The sequence below is a fragment of the Pinus tabuliformis genome, chromosome 1_2 (assembly GCF_031772625.1).
Source record: "Pinus tabuliformis cultivar Carrire ecotype Pingquan chromosome 1_2, CPIR1, whole genome shotgun sequence".
Lineage (NCBI taxonomy): Eukaryota > Viridiplantae > Streptophyta > Pinopsida > Pinales > Pinaceae > Pinus > Pinus tabuliformis.
Genome location: NC_142298.1, coordinates 1,075,982,708 through 1,076,009,224, shown reverse-complemented (window position 1 = coordinate 1,076,009,224; position 26,517 = coordinate 1,075,982,708). Strand labels below are relative to the sequence as shown.

The 26,517-nt window shown below is 36.7% G+C and overlaps 1 protein-coding gene across 1 annotated transcript in view; it reads right to left on the bottom strand.

The window, feature by feature from the left end:
* The window catches only part of LOC149209861 (DNA (cytosine-5)-methyltransferase DRM2-like), a 212,329-nt gene that overhangs the window by 168,661 nt on the left and 17,151 nt on the right, over positions 1 to 26,517 (bottom strand). Inside the window, exons 2-3 of the mRNA XM_089398780.1 lie at positions 25,956 to 26,117; positions 784 to 939 (exon numbers count right to left, since the gene is read on the bottom strand). Of these exons, the coding sequence (XP_089254906.1) occupies positions 784 to 939; positions 25,956 to 26,117 (318 nt within the window). The remainder of the gene's footprint in view (positions 1 to 783; positions 940 to 25,955; positions 26,118 to 26,517) is intronic.

Below are 26,517 nucleotides of genomic sequence, written 5' to 3'. Positions count from 1 at the left end.
ACTTTCACTTAAGTGACTACGTCCAGCCTGCTCAATTAGGAAGTTTGAACCTAAGGGTCTTCAGAGTATTTGTATAAGCACACTCATTTTAAGCGATCGGCACATTTATTATAAGCTATTATTTTTTGGCACATTTATTTTGAGGGATTACTTTTTTTTGGTTCAATCATGAAGCCTGATCTAGAATTTGCTCAGAGAATTTAGCTTGTAACCTTTAAAGTATCTAAAATGAGAATTTAGCTTGTAACCTCTAAAGTATCTAAAATATTTGTATCATGCACATCCAATTTAAGCGATCACTTCATACAAAGTTATTGATTATGTGACTTCAACCCCAGAGAATAGACTCTGTGACCTCCAAAAGTACCCAAAATATTTATACCAAACATATTTAACTTAAGCGATCACTTCTCAAAAAGACTTGACCCTGTAACCTCTAAAAGTGCCCAAAATATTTGTACCACACAACTACCTACCTCAAGCTATCACTTCCTGTAACTATGGAGGGTGCCCACATAATCCACACAATAACCTCACTTCAGTCCTGATTCAGGAGGGTGCCTAAAAAATCTACTCAATAACCTCTCGATAGAAAAAAAAAATGCTTTTAACTTTATTAAAAACAATATACTATAGCCAAGAAAAACACTGATTTTATTAAATTCGTGAGGCACCCAAAGACAAGAGTGTCGCATAGATACATGTACTCCTATGATGATTTCCGGCGCCACCTTACTGTGACTTCAAATATTTCAGAAAATAAGGAAAAGAACCTTAACTCACCTCATCTATGAAGCTTTTGCAGTGCATGTTACATCCTTTCTGTTCCCTCACGCACACAGAGGATGCTGAAGGAGGAGCTCCAGAGCAGCGCTGTCTTTTCTTGGACGAATTATTCGCTAAATTGTCGTCGCTGTCTCCGTTTTCTGTAAGTTTTGCCTGCGAGAAAGCCATGTAAGAACTCTTTCCCAGCATTATTGCACCTAAAATTAAGTTGGCGCAGAAGAAAAATGCAATTTAGTTTACCATTATTCTCTACAGCACCGAGATGCAGACTTTTGATAACGCAGATCGACCAGAGGCCGTTCTTTAATGAAACTGACGCGCATGTAAAAATTTACGAAAGATGTGAAACTTTCACTACATCTGCATGGCGAGAAAGCAGTCCGTCGAGACTCGAACCTCTGACGTCGTGATGCCTCTCATCTAGCTACACAAAATGCAGATCTAACCGGAGTTGGGAGTATTTGCCATAAAATGCAGATCTAACCGGAGTTGGGAGTATTTGCCATTAAATGCAGAGAAGGGATGGCAAAAAATACACAGGCACACATTCCGACCGTAGATACACGCGCCCACGCCTGTATGCATTGCTATACATCGCCTACGCTCTCGCGTGTTTATTTGAGGTGCCCGGCGGTGGTATATTAAGATGGAGTTGTCTAGGTAGTGCGAAATTTGACCAGTCAAAAGTCAAAAATTCATCGCCACTTTATTTTACTAATTTTTGGTATTTAAAATTATTTTGAAGCTGGATAACTGTAACCTAAATTTTAACTAGGTTAACTCAAATTAATATTGAAACTTGAAAGCTGTAATCTATATTTCTAAAAATATTTATAAATTTTAACAAAATCTACTATAACCAAATTAACATTTTTTTAATATTTTATAAATTTAAAAAAAAATAATAAATATAACCAAATTAATATGATGGAAACTTAACAGTCATAACCCAAATTTTTAAAATTAAAAAAATCCTACTATTTCCATTATTTTTTAAACAACCATTTTATACTATAAATATTATTAATATTAAACACCAGCACGTATACATAGTCATTTATACAGTCCCTCGGTCGTGCGTTTATTTGGTGTATAAGGCGGCATATTAGAATATTAAAAATATGTTGTTCTTTAATTTTATGACATCGAAGAATGGGATTTGGAAAACACAAACACATGACATCGAAGAATGGGATTTGGATATTAAAAAAAAATACGTTAATAGGTCAACTCTATAATATTCTATTATAAATTTTAAATTTCTAGGAGAGTTTAAAATAATTTAATGATTTAAAACAGAGTGGTCTCGAGGTCGAAAAATTGTGTGGACAGTTAAAAGTGGTCAGGATCCAGGCAAAAAAATTAAAAAAAATCTTTTAGAGGCTTGTTTGAATCTTGTCTTTGATGGTAGAAATGGATTCAGCACCATCAAAAAGATCTAGGACACCAAAAATTTTGAAGTTTAACAACTATAACTTGGATTTAGAGAAAATCCTGCAAAGTTTAACAACTATAACTTGGATTTAGAAAAATCCTTGCAGGATTTTCTCTAAATATGTCTGGAATTTCCATAACTTTTCAGGCAATGCATGTCTAATTAAACTACGACACTTAAAACTAGGGTAAAGGGTTTTGTTGGAAGTTGAAAACGATCTTTAATTTATAATAATTGATTTATTAATAAAATTTAATATAATAATAAGTTTATTATTTTTTAAAGGAGTTGTTTTTTGTGTGAATTTTTAGATTTTTTGGTACTGGAATTTGGCAAAAAAGTTTGAGGTGAAATCTTGATTTGTGGTTTTTTGATACAGATTCAGTGTCTTGAAAAATTTTTAGGGCACTTAGATCGTGCAAGAGTTACACATCAAGCTTGTGATTTCAATAAATTCCTAGCTGATTTTAGAGAAATTATACTGGATAAACCTACCACAAAAACTTTAAAAAAGGATCACTCAACACAACTCATTTTTTTAAGTTGAAAAAACATTTTATTTATTTATTTATTTCAAAAAATTGGCAAGTGAGTTGGTCTTGTAGTGATAAAATGAGTCAATTCTAATCGCTACCACTAACTTTAAGGTGCCACTATAACTTTAATGTGCCTATGTATGTGGTTTTCTAAAGCATACTCAAACTTGTTTTTTTAATTTGAAAAAACATCTTTTTTGGAAGTTGGAAAAAAATGGTATATTTTTTTTTAACTTTTTAATCTAGAAAATCCACAATTGACTCTTCAATAAAATTTAATATAATAATTTAAAATTAATTTAATTTAATATTTTGTTGGAAGTTGAATTATTTATTTAGAAAAATTGGCAAGTGGGTTAGTCTTGTAGTCATAAAATGGGTTAATTCTAATCTTTACCATATAACCTTAAGGTGCCTATGTATGTCGTTTTGGGAAGCATACTCATGTGATACAAGTCAATTCCAACCGCTACCACTATTAGCTCAACATGCTTGTGTTCTCCTTTGGCAACCATACCTTTGTCATACAAGTCGATTCCAACCACTGCCACTATAACCTCTAGGTGCCCATGTATGCCCCTTCAGCAAGCAAACTTGCGTGGCATGGGTCAATTCCAAATGCTACCATTATAACCTCTAGGTACTACATATGCTCCTTCGACAAACATACTTGTGTGACATAGGTTGAGTCCAACCGCTACTGCTATAACCCCTAGGTGTATGAATTGAGGGATTTGAACCTCGAACCTCCTCGTACATAACACTTCATTGTCACAATCATCACTAATTTAGTTGATCATCACTAATTGAGCTACCCCTACGGGATAAAACAAATGATCTTTAAAATATATTAAAATTAAGATTTTTCATTGAAAATATGTTGTTGGTCTATTTATTAACTTAATTAATTTATTAAAAAATAGATTGAATTTGTTAGTTATTTATTTAAAAATAATTTAAAATTGATTATTTCTTTAAAAAGTAGATTAAATTTAACAATTTTTTTATTTATTAAGAAAAATACATTTCACCATTTATTAATTTACTAAATAGGTTAAGTAATTTACGAGAATAAGAATAAGATTGAATTTGTCTAATTATTAATTTACTTATTTTAAAATTTGTTAGATTTGTTTTTGAAGATGGGGTGACCCTTGAGATGCATGGGGGAGGCAGGTTGTTGTCGTTTAACCTAGTTTGAGAACCAGGGGACGTGGCAACATGCCCTAACATAATTTAATGTACATTGATGATCTACATGATCCATTTCATTAATGATATATCAAATGCTTGAGCACAATATTTAAGATTGGAGCCAATGGACTTAGAGCACACTTCTCGAGCTTGTTACTCATGTGAAAAAAAAATTGAAAAATGACCTCTCTGATGTTGTATCCCCTACACAACACTCCTGCTTATGACTTGTCACATATCTTCCTACAGTTCTTGGTGTAAAAAGGGAAGGTGAAAGGCGAAGTAACTCTATTTTTGGTGGAAATATAATTACATTGGCTTGGGGTTGAAATGCATTGAGGCTGAGACATACCAACTGATTTTGCAGTATTAAGGGGCTTCTTTCTCCTTTCACACTCTGAAAAAGCTCCACCCTATGGGTAATTTCCTTTCACCTCTCAGTTTTTGTTTTAGTATATTATCCTCCATTCAAGAGTCTATTAATGTCTGTAACATGCAAGGAAATAAGGTGGTGTTGTTATTGTTTTGAGGTGTGAGGAAGCTTTGGGTATTGATCATTCTCCTTGGGTTTGATGGTGAAGTCTCTGGACCTTGTTTCCTTTTCTATTTTTTGCCCATAATTCTAAAGCTTCATTTGTCTATTTCAATCTATTTTATTTGGTTGTTGATTTGTTCGTGTCTCTGTTTCATTCTTTGTAGTATTCTTGTAAGTCATTGGGGTAGCATTTTTGGCGAATTTGAAGGGACTAGTGTTTGGTTTTCTCCACCCCTACCTTTAGTGTGTTGGCTTATTTGATTCCATGCTTGAGGCATCCCTCTCTTGGCATTAATTCCAGTAAGTGTTTTTAGTGATAAAGGCTGGAAAGTTGTGTTGGGTCTTATATGCTTGTGGAGCACGGGGGAAACATGAGAATCCTATGTTCTATCCTGGTCATAATGGTGGAGTTTTTGAACTTAGTATATGGTTGTATAATTATGTCCTCATCCCTCACTTGTTGCTTTTATGTTTACATTCCTTGTCATCGGGTCCAACAACACAATCCCTTGGCATAAACTATTTATCCACTCTCAAGGACATGTTGGGCCTTGTATGTGTGTCGAGCACATTTAAACAGGGGAGTCCTACCATCCTTCCTAGTCACGGCAGTGGAATTTTTGAACTTAGAGCTTGGTGGTTTAATTGTGTCCTCGCCCCCCTCTTGTTGCCTATTTTTTCATAGTCCTTGTTGTTGGGTTCAAAATCACAACCTCGACTATGTTGGGGATTTTATAATTCAATTGTTTTGATGGCATATCAATTAGCCTAGAGGAAAAGGTGTTGGAGGCCAATACACCACCCCCTATTGGTTGTGTTGGGCTGGAAATTCTCTTGCATTATCCCCTGTCTATTACATGTTGATAGACTAGAGTTATCTTAGTGTGTTAGGCCCCTAGTGGTTTAGAGATCTTCTTCTATCTTTAATCTCTTTTCTAATTCATCAATAAGCTCACCCTTGGCCTAATGCCATGTCAGAAGACACATGTTCGAAGGGGGGCAACATATTATCAGGAAAGAGCCTAAAGGGGACACACTTGTATGCATCTTTGTTTCAAGGAATTCATTTATTTTAGGCCGTATCCAAGAAGAAAGTACTCAAGCTAAGGGAGAGGCTTCCATTCACACCATAGTTTTAAAATTCGGCCGATTCGAAACGGAATCGACCGAGTTGATCCGTTTCATTGCCCAGAAATGTGACTCGGTGGAGGAAACGGTTCAGTAGGTCGAGTCAGCCATGACTCGGCTGAGTCATGGCTGACTCAGCCAACTCAGTCGTTTCTTTATTGACTCGGCCGAGTCATAACCAGTGGCCTGTAACCCCATCAAAACAACGATTTGACATTTTTTTAATGAAATTTTGAAGTGTTTGCTGATTGGTTTGAACTCCAATGTGTTTTATGAATTAGTTAAATGTTATTTGGGGTCCATTTCCCCCTCCCAAACCCTATTTAACACACTCAAATGCTCTCTACTATTGATATGCTATTCAAATTTCATGGTAATGTTAAATTCTTAAAGTAAAAGTGACATTCTCCTTAATTTTCATTTTCATCCTTTTACTTAAATTTTTAACATTACCATGAAATGACTCAGGATGTTTGAGAGTGGTTTCGGCCTCATTGGATTTCATATGGAGAAAGTAGAATTTTAGATTTCATTCAAAATCCAGCAGACTTATCAGTTTTTCAGGATTTCAGGATTGCAGGATTGCAATGTTTCCATTGAATTTTGTCATGTATTAGGGTATGGAACTCATATTTAATCAAGAGCACCAATCCCTCTATGTACCTTGATGTTAGTGACATTGGTTGTCGAATTCCTCTGGGATTCGCTCCCAAACCAGGAGCTTCTGAAAATGTCGCTCCCGCTCTCGTTTTCGCTCTTGCTCCCCACTTTCACTCCTTCTCCCAACTTCCAAGTAACACTGAGCCAGACGATGTTGGCAACTCTAGTAGTAGCCAGTAGTACTGGTCACAGACTTTTGTTGTAGAGGCCATTTATAGCCTCCTTGGTTATGTGTTTTTGTTTTGACTTCTATATCATCATCGTGTATGTATTGGACAATGCATTGGGTGCCATTTTGATATAATGGATATATTCATGAGCCTACTTTGATCATATGTTGTCTTCTCTCTATATTCTAATGCTGTGTGTTTGGAAACATGAATGAAAATCTTTAAAATTATTTGTTTTTATAAAAAATAAATATTTAATGTATTTTCTACAATGACCGAGTCATTGAAATCGAGCCGGCCGAGTCGATACTGAGTCGGAGTCGGAGTCGGAGTTGACCCTCGGCCGAGTCGGAGTCGAAGTCGGAGTTGACCCTCGGCCGAGTCGGAGTCGAAGTCGGAGTTTTAAAACATTGATTCACACAACTCTCTCAAATACAAAAGTTGTGGTAGAGTGGGCATACTAGATTCCAGATACAAGGAACGCGAGGGGTTGTTTTAACTAGTACATGCAGACTATCAACCTATATTGGAAGTTGAAATTCTTATTGGGGTGCATGTTGATTTACTAGTAGGAGCATTGGTAATATCTCCTTCATTATTGGGAGTGCATTCATCGCTAGCTAATAGCTGGGCCGAAGAATGGATAGAGTAGAGAAACATCTTGGCAACCTCCTATGGTGAGGACTACTCATGATGATACAAATGAGGCAATACAAATTTTAGTTTTGGACAGGGATACCTCAACATAGTTATCTCTGTCAATGTTCTATGTGTCTTATGATATAAATGTTTCTTGGTAGTATATATCTGGCCAAGTCTCGAGTTCTATTTTGAATTTTGTAATCTTTATTTATTCTCATTATTGTTGTCCTCTCTGCGAAGAGATTTTTTAGTTACGGTGAAGTCTCTCTAGTGAATTATTTTTTTATGAACTTTTAATAAGTTTGACCACTGTAACTCAAATTAATATTGAATTTGTAACTCAAATTCCAAAAAAAATTATGAAATTTTAACAAAATCATGCCAAAATTTCATTATTTTTGAACAAATTTGAGATTAGTTACACTTCGCATATTATTAATATTAAAAAATTTGGTTACAATCCCATATTATTAATATTGAAAATTAAAGCAAGACAGTTGACTCCAGTTAAAGTCACAGTTATCCATCCAATACTTGTCCTATATTTACTCAGCAAGATATTTGACTCCATAAAGCACTGGTATCAATTGTCTAAATCTAATATAATCCTTTAAAGTATTTCTTAATCTAAAACGAGTATCTGGTCACTTAACTATGTTTCCCGGATTGCTTGGTTCCTAACTAGTCCTTCCATCCATTTCCGTGGGGTCTACACCTTTACCCTGTTGTTGGGAGACAACTTAAACAGAGAGATTGGGGATCAGTGTGACAACCCCCAATTTGAGCTGTGACCATGGTGCCTAGACATTTTGTGCGACAACAAGTCGATTCCCATGGCTAATGGACAGTTGGGATATTACTTATTTACAACTGAATTGGACATCACTTATTTATACTTGAATTTTATGATTTATAAATGTTTTGTTAAAATTCTAGTGGCATGCATGGATTTATGTATTTGGATCAAGGGTGCTTGGAAGTGGGAGCAGAAGCGAGAGTGAGAGTGACAATTTTCAAGAGCTTTCAGGTTGGGAACCTTTTTTATATAATTTGATGTACATATGTCAACAAAAACACGTGGAATGATTAATTACTTATAAAAATAATAAAAACATGCATTAACTCAAATAACATCAATCATCTAGTATGTATAATCTTCATCAACCACAGGTCCACACGTTACAACATCTTGATTCTCATCAACTTTAAAGTTTCAAAGTTTTAAAATTAAATATATAACATGTGTTATCCCTATAGTTGCACCTGTAACCATTACCAAAACTATAATTAAGAATATCAAACATGAAATGAAACTTTTCACGAAACAACATATTGATAATTCATTATCAATGAGTTATAATTTCCAACTTTAAACTTCAAACTTAAATCATCATTTATTGTTTACAAAAATACCATAATAAATATGAAAGAGACAATAGTTATAAAAAGTACTAGACTAGAAATTACAACTAAACCTACTATCTACTAAAATTTCTTCTTTCCACAAGAAACTTCTAATTTCCTTTCTCGTGATCTATGGACAATGGGAGTCTCCTCCCACATAGTTTTATGACCACGTCTAGAACCAGAAGGCACATAACCTCCATTCAATGTTGCAAATGGAGGTAGCGGCAAAGATGGTGCAACTTGAGAACTACTAGTGGAAGAGGGAGGCATTGTTGCTAACGCTGCTTCCTCCTTGTCATCCAAAGTTTCTACTTCCAAATGTTATAAATGTAAGGCTCCATCCTATAAATTATCCTCCTCTCGGTTGTTGTCCCAACTGATATATTCTCTATCAAATCAAGCCTGCTCACAATAATGTGTTAACATCCTCTAATTTTAATGTACATAAACCAAGCTTTCTTCCCAGTTTTCATTGAGGTAGTTTCTTTTGACATTGTGGATGAAGTTATAGGTGCTCCAACACCGCTTTGCAGAAGAGGTATTAACCACCCGTGAAAGCACTTTAACTGCCAATTTTTCCAAAGGTCCGTCAGAGCCATACATGTTCCACCATTCAACATGATACAATCTATCTCTATCATCAATTGCCTACAAAGAACCAAATATTCCAGTTTGACTGAAGCATTTTCTTAATTCTCCATGCAATCTAGCACACTCCTCCCTATCATGGACCAACTTGTCTAATGCTAGCATGTACCCATTTTGTACCTCTCAATCTATATAGTGTTTTCTCCTAACACCACCGCTAGGTGCAGGTTTGGCCAACCAAAATGGAGAGTAGTATTTTAGTGTAAGGAAATATGCCAAGGCATGGAGATGAACATTAAGGTTATCCCACCTTTTGACCACCTATTTGTGAATATGATCATATAAGATGAAATCTTTTGGTTGGATAATATCTTTGATTTTCCCTATCGTGCTATCCATTTTCTCATACATCTAGCCAATCATTGGTTCATCTATATCTGCAAAACAAATCATGTTATAAATGGGGTTGGTGAACTCCAAAACATATTTCACACTTTCCCAAAACTGACTCTCAAGAAAAATGTCCCCCAACTCTTGAAAATCTTCCCTATTAGATGTGGTTGCAACCCTTTCCTTTAATGCTTCCATGATTCACTTGATACCATGCTAGCCAATGCCTCTCTTACCTTCAAAAGGCACTTGAAGGTGAGGTAATAGCTAGCAAATCTAGTCTTTGCAATCTTCAATAGCTCCAACTTTGAGTGACTATAGAAAAGGCCATGGGCATTGCTATGATTGGTAATAAATCTTAACATGTACTTTCCTTTCTTGTACAATGAACCAATACAATTTTATTTAGGTTCCTTTATTTTAGTTATGTGATGCATCAAAAGGTTCATTGTGTGAACCGAACACCGAAACCAATATATGTTGGGGTATCTATTCTCAATGATTGCACCTGTTGCATTACAATTAGAAGCATTGTTAATAATGAGTTGGATAACATTGTGTGACCTAATACTTTCAATTGTTTGAAATAATGGTTCTGCAATGTTGATGTCATTCTTGAACTTATCTGATTAGTCATGAGATGAAAGGAAGATTGAACCAATAGCAGACAAACCAAGAACACTTATAAATGGCTTGCCTTTTATATATTTTCCAACCACAAGATAAAACGGATATTCCATATTCATTCCAAACATTTTTGAATTTACCCAAAGCATTTTTTATTTTTTATTTTTCTTTGTCAAGTCACATGGTTCTAGCTTTGTCATGCCTTGGGATCTTGTGATTTTTAGGGGCATCGTTGATGGAGGCAACCATTTCATGCCAATAAGGGGAATGAAGAACATTGAATGCCACATGCAAACAAAAAATGGAAAATTTTTGCATCCAAGTTATCCCTATAACCTTGATTAGGGAATTCTAATATTGTTATACACCTTAAAGGGATGTTTGTGCCTGTGGTTACGAATTCACTACCATAGGTGGGATGCCAATGAAGTTCTTTCTCTATGTGTGTTAGTGGTGTCATGTTCACCCTTTGAAATTTTTGATTTGTATTTTGCTTCCTTCTCTTCCCTTATATATTTGGCTCTCTATTGCATTGGAACATTTGCACAAGTTTTGATTCCTATTTTCTTATTTCCATCGCATGGCCTTTTCCCACATAGATTCTTCTCACATATGTATATGAATCTATGCAAGTAAATTTACAATGGGAGCATATAAATTTAGTTGTTCCACCCCGTTTCCCTCCTCCAAGCCTTGTAACATATTTCCACAAGGGTGTTTGGTCTATCCTTGTTTTCCTTACCTCTTTGGCTGTAAACATTTCATAGAAGGCTAGATTTGATTCATGCATCTAATCAAGAGTTGGGATATTTTGTTTTTACACTTGGAATTTCATGCTTTATGAATGATTTTGCTAAAAACTTAAGAGTGGCATGTATGAATTTATGTGTTTGGAGTTGTTAGAGTTATTTTTTTTGGGTTTGTTACCGCTCAAACTATCAAGGGACCTAAGGGGAATCCGTAAAGGGAAAATGTTGGGCCAAGGGCAACAAATGGAGTCTTAGTCCACTGTCGCCTCACATAAGGCTCCCTTTTATTTACAGAATTTCACTGATGGGAGGAGACCCAGTATATTTAAGGTCACTAATGAAGGGTAAATCAATGGATATGAGTGACCCGACTATCCCTTTCCTAGAATTTTGAAGAATAAAGATTGCATGCTTTGTAAGCAAGGTACTAGGTAATGTAGGGAAAGGAAGGGAGGATTTGAAGGTTAGGTTTATTGGATAAGACGTGTGAAGGACTTTACCAATCCCAAAAATCCTTGTTAAAATTGGTATTCCAGATGGTTCTTGAATAACGGTATTTCAAAAGAGTGGGACAACACAAGGCCAAGTGGACCCAGTCTACGGTATGACAAAGGAATGTAGTAACCATTGATATTCTTACCCTAGACGAGGTGGGGAAAGGATCAAAGAAAATATAATTGCTCAAAGATACTGGTTTGACCATGGGAAGTTCTAGCCTTGGGGATGGCAGGGCAAGTTTTGGATCTAGAGCTTCAGCTTGGCCTTTCTCCCAACTCCATTGTCGAAATGTCTTTAGCTTTGGAGGAGGGCTAGAGGAAAGGCCAGCGCAGGTGACCCTAGGAGATCAAATTTTTTTAGTGGCTAACTTGTAGGGTAATTGATGCCCTAGGCACCCCAATGTGGCTAGACTTGGGATAATGTGAAAGAATAAGAGTTTTAGTGACCACCCTTGGTATAAAAGTGCCTTAATCCTTGGGAGAATGGAGTATTGTTGATTATGTGTAATATTTCTTGGTTCCAAGTCAAGGAGGCCACACAATTACTTCAGAAACCCCTCTAGGTCAAGTGAAAGAAATCTTGCAGCTTTTATACTTCACGTGCATAAGAGGAATGGCTTATAAGGGACAAATTTTACCCCTAGAAGATTTCACTCATACTACATGGCCCATAAATGGAGAGAATGTTATCATAGAGACAATTCCACAATATTAAGCAATAACTACATGCAACAATTAGCCCTATAACAACACAAATCCCAGTCCAGCATATATGACAAAAAAAAACAAGAATAACATAAAAATTTCGTACTTACATGTAGTAGAATATATCCAATCATTCACAAATGACAATAGAGAAGCTCCAAGAGAAGATAGACCAACAACCATACATCAAAATTCATCCATAAAAGCTCCAATTCATTGTCTAGAAATTTCTCTAAAGAAGAGAGAGATTCAATCCAAAGTAATGATGAGAAATTATCTCACCTCACTTTTATTTATACACATCTTAAGAGTTCGAATTAGCCTCCTTGGCCTATATAAGACCCAAAAATAAAATAATGTGCTAATAATACAGCTTTTGGTGACAAGCCCACCAAACTAGCTCATAAATGAGAGACAATTCTCTTAAGAGGTCGAATAATAATCTATGCATGTCATAGGGCCCTCTAAGAGGCCTAATGAGGTCCATGCATGCCATAATGAACAGAAGGACCTTCAAAAGAAGTGGTCAAGGTGTTGGTCCCTTGTAATAACATGTGGTGCTCCAAATGACATCTATGGGCACACAAATATCCTCATAGGTCTCCAAACAAATAGAAGATGTTTGTAGGCTGCCCTCAAGGGCTAGGATGATGGTGTTTGTGATGACACATAATCGTGGAAGTTCTGGATCATCTCCCAAGTGTATGTTGTATATATGCGGTCAACTAGGCATGATGGATCAAGTGCATCCTCCTCATCCAATAAGTGAGCCACAAACCAACTCTGAATGGTTGTGGGGATCCATGGAGTACAATATGCTACTGTGGAGGACCTTAGCTCTCAATGCTCACCCTACATGTGCCAATGTAGCCCTTTGGAGGGTTAGGACCCCATATAGTGATGCCAAACCCGAAATAGAAACCACCTGTAATCCTGCATAAGATCCAATGCATCCCCTAGCCTTCGAGTACACCAGGTCATTAGAGAAATTGAGTAAACAAGCTTACCTAATCATAGACCACAAGTGGGGACTTCATAATGGCCTTCCATTCCATAATGGGCTTCGAGATATGCTAATGTCTCCCAAACTCCAAATGGGGTTAACCAAACACCCTATTAGGTGGTTTCTACTTCTAAAGGGGACAATATTCAAGGTACATGCTTCAAAAGGTGGTGGCATCTGACAAATATGGTGAATGAGTGTAGGGGATGAAAAGGGGTAGCCCTGGGTCACATGTCGGGGTGCAAGGGTAGCTAATAAGAGGGAAACCCACACTTGGGTTTGTAATGTATGGGAGGGAGAAATTGTGGTACATGAGGTGGCCCGACCTTGATTTTTCCACCCTTCTTTTATGTTTTTTTCCTTTTTATGATTTTCTTTGATTAAATTCTCAAGGTTCAAGGGGTTAGCATGATGTATAAGATATAGTAGTGAATTCCCCCCCTTAAGGTGAGGTGGTTCATTGCCCACCAGTGGTTGGGACAATCATGGGTTCCTATGTGATGAAGAAGGCTCATAGAACTTGTAGGAACTAGGGCGATGGCCATGATGATGGGGTAGAGCTCATGCGTTGGCTTTTTCCCACATGCTAAATGTTTTTATCTTGGCCATATTTTGAATTTTGTGGTACTTTTCCTATTGAATGTGGCCATATATGCTCTTAACATTCTTTTGAGCTGCATCAACCTTTGGGCTTCATTCCATGCCATGAACCAAGGTGTGGGTAAGGGGAATGAGAGATCTTACCCTATGTGGACCTGATGCAGGAATGTGGACCCAGGGGGGAGAAATGATGGATAGGGTAGTAATGAATGGAAATAGGGTAATAAAAGCGGAGAAGGGAGTGGGACCAAGCAACCAAAATCAGGGTTTCCCGTGAAGTACCATTCTTAGAACCAAATGGTCAGTAAAAGAGATTCCATGGAACTAGAATCCAAGATTAATTCCCAAGAGGGGTCTAGGGGACAGAATCACAGACCCAGCCCATTATTTTTGTTGAATCCCCTCATTAATCCATGCACAAAAGTGTCCTGATAAGCAAACTACAATACTCGATTTCCAAATGACAACGCATACCTTTAGATTCGGGAGCCCACCTTCAAACATACGATCATGGCAGATGGGTGAGGGACCACATGGTTGGCTAGGCCACAGAAAAAATGGCACAATGAGCAAGCTGGTGGTTGAGGACCATCTTGGAAAAAAAAAGTTCATTGGGATATTACCCACAAAATGGTGGGTAACAAGGTGCAAATAAATTCTGTTATTGTCCTTGATATTGCTGAGATTTTGATGATAAAAATATTCATATGGATTGCTGAGATTTTGATGATCAAAATATTCATATGGATAGTTTCATCATTCAACAACCCTCTTATGAATTTCTCATCATTTTAAAGAAGCAATTTTCCACATTTTTAACAACCCATTTAATTTCTCTCTATAATTGTACATGGAGAGTAGAATTAAATTCTATAAGATTTAGTGAAAATGAATCCACAACCTTTTTGACATTAGAACTTGACAGAAAAGATCAAACCGACCAAACCATTCCTTGATTTAAAATAGAATTAATTTATTGCATAAACATTCACCTTTAAAAATTAAAGGAATGCCATGTACATACTCCAAGTTGCAAGGATGAACCATGAAATCACAATTACTAGCGCTTCATTTGGACACTTAGGAAGGAGAATTTGCAGGATGAGGATAATCAAAATCTTCTGTTGGAATATTCATTAAATGGTTCACCTCTTTTGGAAGAAGCAACTGTCTTGCTGAGAATTCCACCTTATATGGGATTCATTGTTTTAGAAGGATGATGGTATGATGACAAAGGAGTGCAATAGGTTAAGATGATTAAAGAAAACTCAATCAAGGAACAAAATATGCCAAAGGAAGTCTAGATTATGGAAAGAAGAAAATAGGTATGTATGCATATGTTTGATAAATTAAGTCATGTCATCATGTAGTTGCAAATAACATGGGTGAATACATTACCTCATGAGTATGATCAAAGGAAATGGATCTCTTTCATTGAGAATATGCATGAAGGCATGGTTCAAATATTGACTAGATGAAATCAACATAATATGTCCTCATATAGAATATGAGGTGGTTGAAAAAGATGTAGGGAGTTTGGATGGAAGTTCCCAGGAGAAATATATGAAGAATGAAAGAAGAGATCGTGAAAGGTGCAACTATGGTCACGAAAAAAAAAAAAAAAAACATCTGATCACTAGAATAATTGACCATGAAATCACCATAGAGAAGGCATGAAAGGCCTTGATGAGGTCTGTGAAGAAAGGAGACCTTTGAGATCAAAGTTTTGGATATGTGCTTCTGAATGTGCAAGATGTTGGTTCGAAACTTGTCCTGACGATGAACCACACTAGTTGGTTTGAAACACGTCGACAAATGATTTATCTTGTGATTTACGCCGAAGAATTTCTCTTAAACTTGATATGTACCACAGAAGCCTCAATTCAACAATGTGCAAGACTTTGTTATTGCAAACAAGATGTCATGATGAAAGGCCATCACAAAAGGTAACTTTGATTTGATGTTCATTTTTTTATTTTTGAACAACGTCGGGATGGATTGATATAGGGATATCGAAGGAGAAGTTGTAGATGTCACCTACAACTAGCACTCATGTGGTTGGATGAAATATCCTAAAGGAAACATGACTTGGAAGAGGTAGTCTTATGGAGAAAATCAAGATGTAGCTCATGAAGGACAAAGAAGAGACGGATGAAAAATTGATGTAGCTCATGAAGGAAAAAGATGGATGGTTGAGGCCCTACGACTGATGAAGGATCCATTATGAAAAGGATGAAATTTATGACATCGAAAGAAGGAGCCCCACAATAATTTGAGAGTCCCACGATCTCCACCTATTGTTGAAAGTTGCTAGAAGCAAGTACCTAGTTAAGAGGGAGCTTGGACAAGTCCGTGAATAAGAGGGAGCCTAGGTACATTAATTTTATAGGAATGGCTACATTTCTTTATAGGAATGGTTATATCATCCCTAGTTGTGAGGGAGAGATAGACACATCATTATTGTCTTCACTTTGGGAAGAAAGGGTGGAGGATTGGGTAAGCATCTAGAATCTGATACTCTTTGAGGATGAGGTAGGGCATCCAAGATAAGAGTAGTCGAAGAGGACCGATATTGTTTGAATTTTGGGAATCCAAGATAAGAATAGTACTAGGAGGAGAGACCCTATGAACAAACAGGTGGGGTATGTACCTTGGGAGACAATGATGATGGTGTCTATAAGTCATTGGTTTTTCCAGTATTATGTTTTGATCTTGTGGAGAGATAGAGTTGTTATTAAAGGCCTTTCTAAGTAATAATGATGGATGATATGATGCTAAACAAATTGGTTACCAATCCAACTCTTCTTATGATAACTCTTCAAATTGAGAATTTCCAAGTACCTTGTATGGATTATGAATACCTCCCTAGTCAAGAGGGAGTGTTGAAATATGTAACTAGGCTTGGTCTTCACAATGACATATGTAATCATGATTTTATGTAATGAGAAAAATAAATTTATTATTGTTATTCCTGAGGCATGGATTTCATGCTCAAGGAAATTCGTTTTATAGGTCAAGCTCCCATTGTGAGATTTTTGGGCTTGTCATTTAGTCTACAGGTCCAGAATGTCATTGTCATGTGTGAAAGACCCTTCTTGGGCATGTTACATATTGTAATCAAGACCTTGTCATGGTGCAATGAACAAGTTGGCCTACTCAAGCAACAAGTCGGCCTAAAGGCAGTTACAAGTCACCTTACAAACATGGACAAGAAGCCTATATAAAAGAAGACTTAACCTCATTTTAGGACTCTCTTATCAGTCACACAAGTTCGATCAAGGAAGAGGAAAAGTGTGAAGAAGAGGACAAGAAGGAGAAAAAAAGAAAATTTTTGGGATTGTTTTTGGGTATTCTTCTCACATGTACGAAGTGGATTAGGGCATCCTTCTACAATAGCAAGTACCAAATTGCATTCACCTTCAAGGGCCGAGTTTTGGGTCAAGAAAGGTCTCTCTAGAAAGCCAAATTGTCAAGGAAGGGAAATCAAGTCAAGCGACGAATAAAGGAGGCAAATTTTTCCACTTCCAAGCCACACGTGTGACCTAGGGTTTTTACAGAAGATGCTAAAATTAAAGGTCTACAACAGCTAGTCGAAATTCTGATCTAGGGCCGAAATTTGAAATAGTGGAACAAGTTTGACCAAGGTTGACTTGGAGGAAGAGAAGTTCATGAAGGAGGAGCTTTGAATTGGTCTTGGAGGGGTCTTAGTCAAGGGTCATAGGTATTGGAATTCACCAATTGAAGATCTATAAGAATAGAAGAATTCTTGTGGGTTTTCCTCTTAGTTGGAGAGGTTTTGGCTTTGGATAATTGCCTATATCTTGTGTCCTTTGTCTTATTGTTATTTATAGTTTGGTTTTTTTTTATGAAGAGAACACAATAATAATCTTCAACAATCAAGTTGAAGAATAATGTAATCAAGATAAGTAAAAAGGCATCATAAACAACTATAAAAAAGGAGAAATCATCTATTTAGCTACCGCTAGATTTCTCAACAATGTTTTCATTCTATCCTTAGTATGCCCAAGAGATGATTCTATAATTTATTGTTGATTTTCTAAATTGCATGCTCATTCCTGGAGACCACCATTGTTTTTATTATCTTTTAGGTGATATTTTTGAAAAATTGCACTAAAGTTTTTTCTAAGTTGATGGAAGTTGAGCTTTCAGTTGACTGTAGAAATATTATAGTTGATCCCATTTCAGATTGAATAGATGAAGAAGAGTTTACATCCATTTAAACATGTTTGGGACAAAATGAAAGGAAAATAAGATAAACAAAAACAATCATCTTTGTTGTAAAACATAGTTACCATATAATAGTATAAAATTGATAAATTTGAATGGAAAAAATTCAATATGAAAAATGTGAACTTAATAATATTGTTTTATTGAACTTTAGATTAATGAAATTGATTTTTCTACATTTGTTATTGATTGTGAGAACAAGAGTCGCAAGTGTGAGGTGATAATGAGTTTTGGTTGATAAGTTGAACTATCCTTTTGATGGTGTTTTGGGCAGGCTACAAACAACCAAGCAGAGACATATGCTCTATTTTAGGGTTTTGTTTCAATCCATATGAATCAATCTCCAGACTACTCTCAGATTCACAATGTTCTATGTTTTGTAGTGTTATCACTCAAGAAAAAAATTCTAAATTGTTCACATCAGTTCGAGTGTTTTTCAAAGGGTTGGTGTCAGTTTTGGGTTTAGTCTTTTCATCTGGATTTAGAGTCTAAACAGTTTGAATAGGAGTCTTGTTAAGAGTCTTGTTAGTATGTCAAAAGGGGTCAATTCTTTGTTTTATCCATCATTGGTCTAACATCACACCTAAGCTCCATATGTCAATCCTATTTCAAAGACGAAGTCAGGGATTCATGCTGATCCATAGCAAATCTTATCCAGCTGTCAAATTTATCAAAATCCGTTATCTTTCTACATCACCATTTATCAGCTCATGCCCTTTGCCTATCAATTCGACCGCTTATCCTCATCATTAGGTCATTAGGTGTCGTGGTACACTCAGATTGCAAGTTCCAAGAAAAGCCAGGTATTCACAGTCTTAATTATGATTGTATTCATTGCATAAGGAACAGATCTACAAACGTTCAATTTGAATGCATTGTATATCAAGTGAGGCAGTTATCAAGTGACACAGCCACTCAAGCAAGGCAGATATTGAAGATTGAGCAGCGCTAGTATATCTAACCTTCATTATGATGAAGTCTCATGTAAGGATCTACAGAAAGGAAAGAGCACAGATCAGGGAGATGTTTGAGGAATGAACTTGAAGGTTTAGACCTTATTATGAAGAATAGAGAAGTTGAGCACGCGTTCAAGCAGGTTGGATGTTGGAATTTTTGCGAGAAACTCCAGGGAGGTCATGAACAAATTACCAAGGAATTTGCTTTGAATTTCATAGGACTGAATTCAAAGGTTGGGATGCTCGAATTGCAAGTCTCGCCATAGGTAATATCCACAGTTAATGAGATTCCAAGGGGACAAGAAACTTGGTTTAAGAATTTCATATTTGATATGACCCCCTACAAAGAATTTCTTAAGCCCGAGTTCATTGACTCAGATTTAAACAAGTTTGTGCCTAGAAATTATGTCAAGGACTCATATGCCAATTTGCTTACCTGCATACAGAGTTACCTTACCTGTGAAGGGAGATACAATAAGATGTATTCATATCATTTTAAGCTTCTGCTACATTTCACAGGAAAGATATCTCTTGATTTATCTTTCTACTTATTTCGTAGTTTAAGAAAAATGTGTGACAAGGTGAAGTTAAGGAAAGAAGCCTGTGAGACCTCATTGTTTCACCACGGCTTAGTTAAGTTGATTGTGTTGCATGAACTCCAGAATGTAGGTAGGGACTGGCCCACATTCATGTTTATGTCTGGTTTCAAGAATGAGACTGGTCTCAGTCCTCAAGCTGCAAAAGATCTTCCAACAACAACTTGTCATCAGTCAAAAACAAGATCCAGGAGGTTTGCAAAGTTGAAGGCTAGGAAAGAAGTAAGGGAATCCACCAAACCACTGATTATCCAAGATACACCCCAGCAGTCCCTTAAAGAGAAAAATCAGATCAAAGAAGGTGCACATGAATCAAACACAGGTGAAGGAGTCCAAAGAAGAAGGACTAGGAGCCAGGTAGCTAAAGAAAAAGGCAAGTCAGTGATTATTGAGGAAAGCCCTGTTTTAAAGGGAGACTTGATATTGAAGAATCTCCCTTGGTGCAAGCAGATTTGATAGAGTCAGGAAAAGACAAGGCTAAGAGAATCAAAGCCTCGAAAAAAATCAAGTTTGATGATCAGGTTGCTCAATTTGTCCTTAAGCCAAGAAGACCCATAACGAGGAATTTCAAACACATACAGGAGATACTACCAGGAGCAGATGAAACAGAGTAGATAAAAAAGTCTCATGAAAGAAAAGATAAAGGTAAAGAAGTTACCCTTCAAGAAGAAGATAGTGTTGAAGAGTTGAAAAGAAAGTTGGAATTGGCAAACTTTGAAATTGCTAGACTGAAGAAAGCCTCAAGGAAACAAGCAATCAAGGAAGCTTATTTTAACCAAATGCAAGCTCGGTGGGACGACAAAACATTTCAAATACCCGAGGTGGTCGACTATAATGTTCAATTCCGTAGCTAGACTGTCCCTGCAATAAAGGAAGCACAATTCATCAGAAATTTCAATACAAAGTTGAGAGTTGGGATCAGAGTCATGAAGAAGAAAATTGAGGACTTAAAGATGTAGTTAAGCCAGCAGAAAGAATCTCCTTAAGGAATTCACACATCAAGTAAGGTTATGTTCCAAATTTTGATGGTTTTCCTTGTTATAATTTTTCGTGCAAAATCATACATTTCCACTCAGTTTTGAAAAGCTTTGGAGCAGTTCAAAAGAATTTTTGAATATAAAGAAGCTCAAGATAGCAAATTTTTGGTATTAGGTTGTGTTTTGGTGATTACACAACAGTTTCGTAGCACGCTACGAAACTGCTGAAGATGATGCCTAACGCACAGCAGTTTCGTAGCGCGCTATGAAACTGCTGTGGCTACATAATTAAAACTCAGACAACCAATTTTGAGGGACCGAGGAGAAATTTATGAAAATGGAATCTCTTCAAAGGATCATGTAACAGGTGTTAACATTCAACAAGGGAAGAAACAGGTGGAAGAAACATATATTCGAACTCTAAACTTTTTGTTATAAAGTGATCAGAGTTACTACAGTTCATGATATGTCAGACAGCTTGGAGGAGGTCTTGTCTTCACACATGGAAAAGGTCGACAGCACATCAAGGACATGGAATTCTAATATATTTTTGTATAATCAAAGAAGAAGGACATGGTTCATTAGTTTTGAATATCTTTGAGGAAAACCAAAAGCAGATAAACAGGGACAGTTTCCTACTTTTCAGGAGCAATGCAGAAGATGTGACATTAAGGGTCAGTAGGTAGCTACAAACACCTACCACAGCTAAACTAAAAGAGACCACTTGTCAAAGAATGAGAATTGATTGTGATTAATGCTATTATTAGCATGATATGGAGTTAGACTCCTATTTGCCTTAGATCTCTAAAAAGTCTAGTTAGCAGTTTGTTACATTTAATAGATAGTTAAAGTGTGAATAGGTGTCATAAGAAGTAGAATTTGAGTTCCCCTCATGTTGGAGGAGGAATCTCAGCCTTGTAAAAGAATTCTATATATAGGAGAGAGGGCAATGTACCAAGGGTTGGAAAATTATTCAGAAAAGCTCTGATATTTGGCTTTATGTAAAGACTCTGTTTTAGTAATGCAAGATTGGCTTTGCTTCTTAGGAATCAAGAGGGATTCGATGCTCAGAATGTGTTGTATTATTCTTTTCTCAATATTTGCAGTAGTATGAATGTGTAATTACTTAGAAATCACTCATGGTGCTCTAACTTCCTTTATACATTCATAGACTGTGTGGTCCTACATGTTGCTGGTATGTTCTAAATGTGTTGAATCCTGAATGCCCTGACTTCTATGTAAGGTTGATATCATTGTTATACTGAAACAATGTTGACTCCATAAGCCCAATGGATACTTTTTAGTTGTGTTTCCACCACTCATATGTTTACATTTGTTTCATAAGAGTTAGCCATCTTAATCATAATCAAAGATCATTAATCCTTTGAGAGAGCCCTCTCTGGCTGGGGAGGCTAAGCCTCAGCCTAAAGCAGGTTTGAAATAGTTACTTAAGATCTTCCTGGTCAGCAGCCTTCTAGGGTCTGATTTTGAGATAACATGTAGCATAACAACTCTATAGGGGATCAATTAGCAAACAAGGTGACATCATTAGAAATTGACGCCTTTCTTATAAATAAGTAGGGTGATTCACTTTTCAATTTTGTAATATCAAAACATGTAGAGGTAAGTGTGAGAGATGGCTAGCTGTCAACAAAGTGATATTTATGTATATGTGATGTTAGAATGGAAGAGGAGACATTATTCCACACGAAAGTTGTGTTGAACGTGCTCTGCGTTAATTAATCTAATAGTACAAATACAAATACAAAAAGCTTTATCTCAATATAGACAAACCATCTTGGACACATAATCATTTAATTGGATAATCTCTCACATCCAACTGAGCATCACAACCTCATAAAGGCTAGAAATAAACTCCTAATAATGACCATCTATCCTAACAATCAAATATGATCACACACATAACACAAGTAATAGCTACATACTCCAACACAATGTTACAAAAACCACCCCCTTACAAATCAAAATTTGGAACTGCAAATCGTGCGGAGCCGTGAGTGATATGTGAACAAAACTGCAAACTCAAATTTCAAAACCACAATTTGCTTTGAAAATTGTGGTTCCTTGACTTGTACAAACTGTGAGGGTTTCATTCGTAGTTTCGCAAGCCAAACCATAGTTTTGGCACGATTCTGCTACATTTTTCATGTAGTTCTAGAAAGAACTTGCATGGTTTTGTGATACAAGTATTTTTTGAATTATGGGACCGCTATGTGAAGAACCGTGCTTCCTAGACACTCCAAATGTGCTCCCTTGTAGCTTCCTAGATGCTCCCTACTGGTAATGTTAAATTCCTAAAGTAAAAGTAGCATTTTTCTCTATTTTTCATTTTCAACTTTCTACTTATATTTTTAACATGACCATGAAATTACTGAAGTGTTTGAGAGTGGTTCCAACACTTCAAATGGAAAAAAATAATTTGATATCCCATTCAAAATTCAGTGGACTTGACCGTTTTTAGAATTTCAAGATTAATGGGATTGCAACATTTCTTTAGATTATCACCAAGCCCTATATGCACCCTAGTGTTGGTGGTGTTGATGGTTGAACTCCTTTTTCATGGCCCTAGCAAAATTGTATCCTTGACTCAAGTCAAAATCATTGATTGGGCATGTTAAGTTTTTCTACCATATTTTAAGCCTTGGATTAGACAGTTTGATCAAAATTGGGCAATGTTGACTAACATCCCTGGATAATTGAGATATACGCAAAAGTGAGACAAGAGGAGAAGATTCTAGATTCTAAATGATTGATATTCCAATAAATGATCATTAATATACTATAAATGCCATTTCTATCTTAATTTGTGTACAATATGCATGCATTAGTATATTCTACAACTAAGTTGACATTTTTCTTGCAGGAAAATAATGCTTTCTAGGCCAAGCTGCGAAAAAAATGCGGGCAGTTTGTCCCGCTGCTTGCAACATTGCTCCAATATGTGGACAATTCCTTCAATGGAAATAGTGAATATTCCAGATAAAGAATACCAAAATATTCAGACTTAACACTAAATGGAAGTTAATTTTTATTAAACATCAAAGCTATTTTGGAGAATTTACATTATTAAAATATAAAACTCTTGTTATTAAAATCATATAATACCAGACTTTTTTTTGAACAAGTAAAAGATGATTATATGAATGTTTACTTTTTATCGAATGTAAAGTAGTTGTGTAACAAACCCACAATTTTCCAACAAACCCACAATTTTCCCAAAATACAAATTTCTAGTAATTTATTTTCAAAAAATCTACTAGAGGGAAATTGATTCAGCACCTAGAATTTCTATTATTTTCCAAACAAAGATCTCAAATGTTTAGACTACAACATTACCCCATAATAATAATAAATATAAAAACTCATAATGTAATCCAGAACCTGAAACTCCCATACATATATGTGTAAGCTGGGTCAACGTAGAAGGACCAGAGCCAAAATCGAATGACAAGAAGCAGAAGTTTACACTACAACATTACACAATAATAATAATAAATATAAAAACTTATAATGTAATCCAAAACCTGAAACTCCCATACATACATGTGTAAGCCGGGGCAAGGTAGAAGGGCTAGAGCCAAAATCGAATGACAAGAAGCAAGAGTCTGTGAACATGCAAGATTTCAGGAATTCGAATTTGCATTTCGATCGAAATCGTGTTAATGTGGCCAATGCGGTCGTATTGTATAACCATGCACATGATGCAAACTTCAGAGACCTTGGAGATGACGGATTTAAGCAATAAACTAGAAGTTTGCAACGCCTAAAAAAGTTAAAATGAGGAGTGCAACAACCTCCAAAGAGAAGGACGCTTCAAACAACTAAAGTCGGCTTCGAAAGACCAAGACAACTAACAGTGTCCAATTTGGTAATTTCTAAATGACAGCTGAAATTTAAATGAAACAGCTTAGGTTTTCATGCTTTTATGTTTACTTTCTCATTTAACTGCACAGAGAAGAAGGGCTTATTGCAGAGTACTCTGAGGAGTCCCTAATCTAGTCAAGTAAATGAGGAATGTTCGCAAGAGTTACCCAGAATGGGGGTGGGTACAAGCACCACATTTCCGAAGTCCCCTGTGGAACGCTAGAACACACGGAACAAGGGCGGGAACGAATTCTCATGCGACACAGAAAACACAATCAGAGAGTGCGGTAAGAGATATCTCAACTGTAAGAGTTCTAAGGAGTGTCCCATTTTTTGTTTGTTTGACGGACTGTGGTGATATGTAACTACTTTGTGTACATAATATTTGTACTAGGTAACTTCACTTAAGTGATTACGTCCAGCCTGCTCAATTAGGAAGATATTAGGCCAATTCACTTGAGTGATTAAGTCCAACTTGTTCAATTAGGAAGCTTGAATTGAAGGGTTTTTAGAATATTTATATCAAGCACATTTATTTTAAGTTATTGGCACATTTATTTTAAATATTATTTCTGGGTATATTCATTTCAAGTGATATTTTTTGGAGGCTCAACCATGAAGTCTGAGAGGTTGTTCAGAGAATTGACCTTGTGACCTCCAAGGGTATCCAAAATATTTGTACCAGGCACATCCAACTTGCGATGACTTCCTCTAAGAGAATTGACCATGTGATCTGACCAGAGAATTGGCCGTGTGACCTCCAAGGGTGCCCAAAATATTTGTACCACCCACATCCAACTTAAGCAATCACTTCGCCGAGTAGGAGAATTGATCCTGTGACCTACAAGGGTGCCCAAAATATTTGTACCTGAGAGGTCCACCTTAAGCGATCACTTGCCCGAGGAGAATTGATCCTGTGACCTCCAAGGGTGCCCAAAATATTTGTACTAGGCACATCCACCTTAAGGGATCACTTCGTGCCTGACTTTGGAGGGTGCCTACATAATCGACCCAATGACCTCACTTCAGCGCTGTGCCCCAAGGATGCCCAAAATATTTGTACTAGGCACATCGACCTTAAGCGATCACTTCCCTAGGAGAATTAACCTTGTGACCTCCAAGGGTGCCGAAAATATTTGTACCAGGCATATTTGTACAAGGCACATCCACTTCCTGTGTGACTTTGGAGGGTGCCCACATAATCTACCCAATGACCTTACTTCAATGCTTTCCCCCAAAGGTCCCCAAAATATTTGTACCAAGCACATCCACCTTAAGTGAAGCATTACTCTAGAGGGTGCCCACACAATAGACCCAATGACTTCACTTCAGTCCCAAGGGTGCCCACATAATCCGACTCAATAACCTCACTTCAGTCCCAAGGGTGCCCACATAATTGACCCAATGACCTCACTTCAGTCCCCGGGGTGCAAAATAAAAATCTGCCCAATAACCTCTTGATAACAAAAAAATACTTCAACTTTATTAAAAACAATATACCATAATATTACAGGCAAGAAAATCACTGATTTTATAAAATACAAATGAGTGTTGTATAGAGACATGTACTCTTATGATGATTTCTGGCGCCACCTTATTATGACTTCAAATATTTTAGAAAATAAGGAAACCTTAACTCACCTCATCCATGGAGCTTTTGCAGTGCAGGTTACATCCTTTATATTTCTGTTCGCTCACGCACCCAGAGGATGCTGAAGGAGGAGCTCCAGAGCAGCGCTGTCTTTTCTTGGACGAATTATTGGATAAATTGTCGTCGCTGTCTCCGTTTTCTGTAAGTTTTGCCTGCGAGAAAGCAATGTAAGAACTCTTTCCCACCATTATTGCACCTAAAAATAAGTTGGCGCGAAAGAAAAATGCAATTTTAGTTTACCATTATTCTCTAGAGCACCGAGATGCAGACTTTGATAACGGAGATCGACCAGAGGCTGTTCTTTAATGAAACTGACGCGCATGTAAAAATTTACGAAAGATGTGAAACTTTCCCTACATCTGCATGGCGAGAAAGCAGTCCATCGAGACTCGAACTTCTGACGTCCTGCAGCTTCTCATCTAGCTACACAAAATGCAGATCTAACCGGAGTGGGGAGTATTTGCCATAAAATGCAGAGGAGAAGGAATGGCAAAAAATACACAGGCACACAGCCCGTCATTCTGACCGTAGATACACGCGCCCACGCCTATA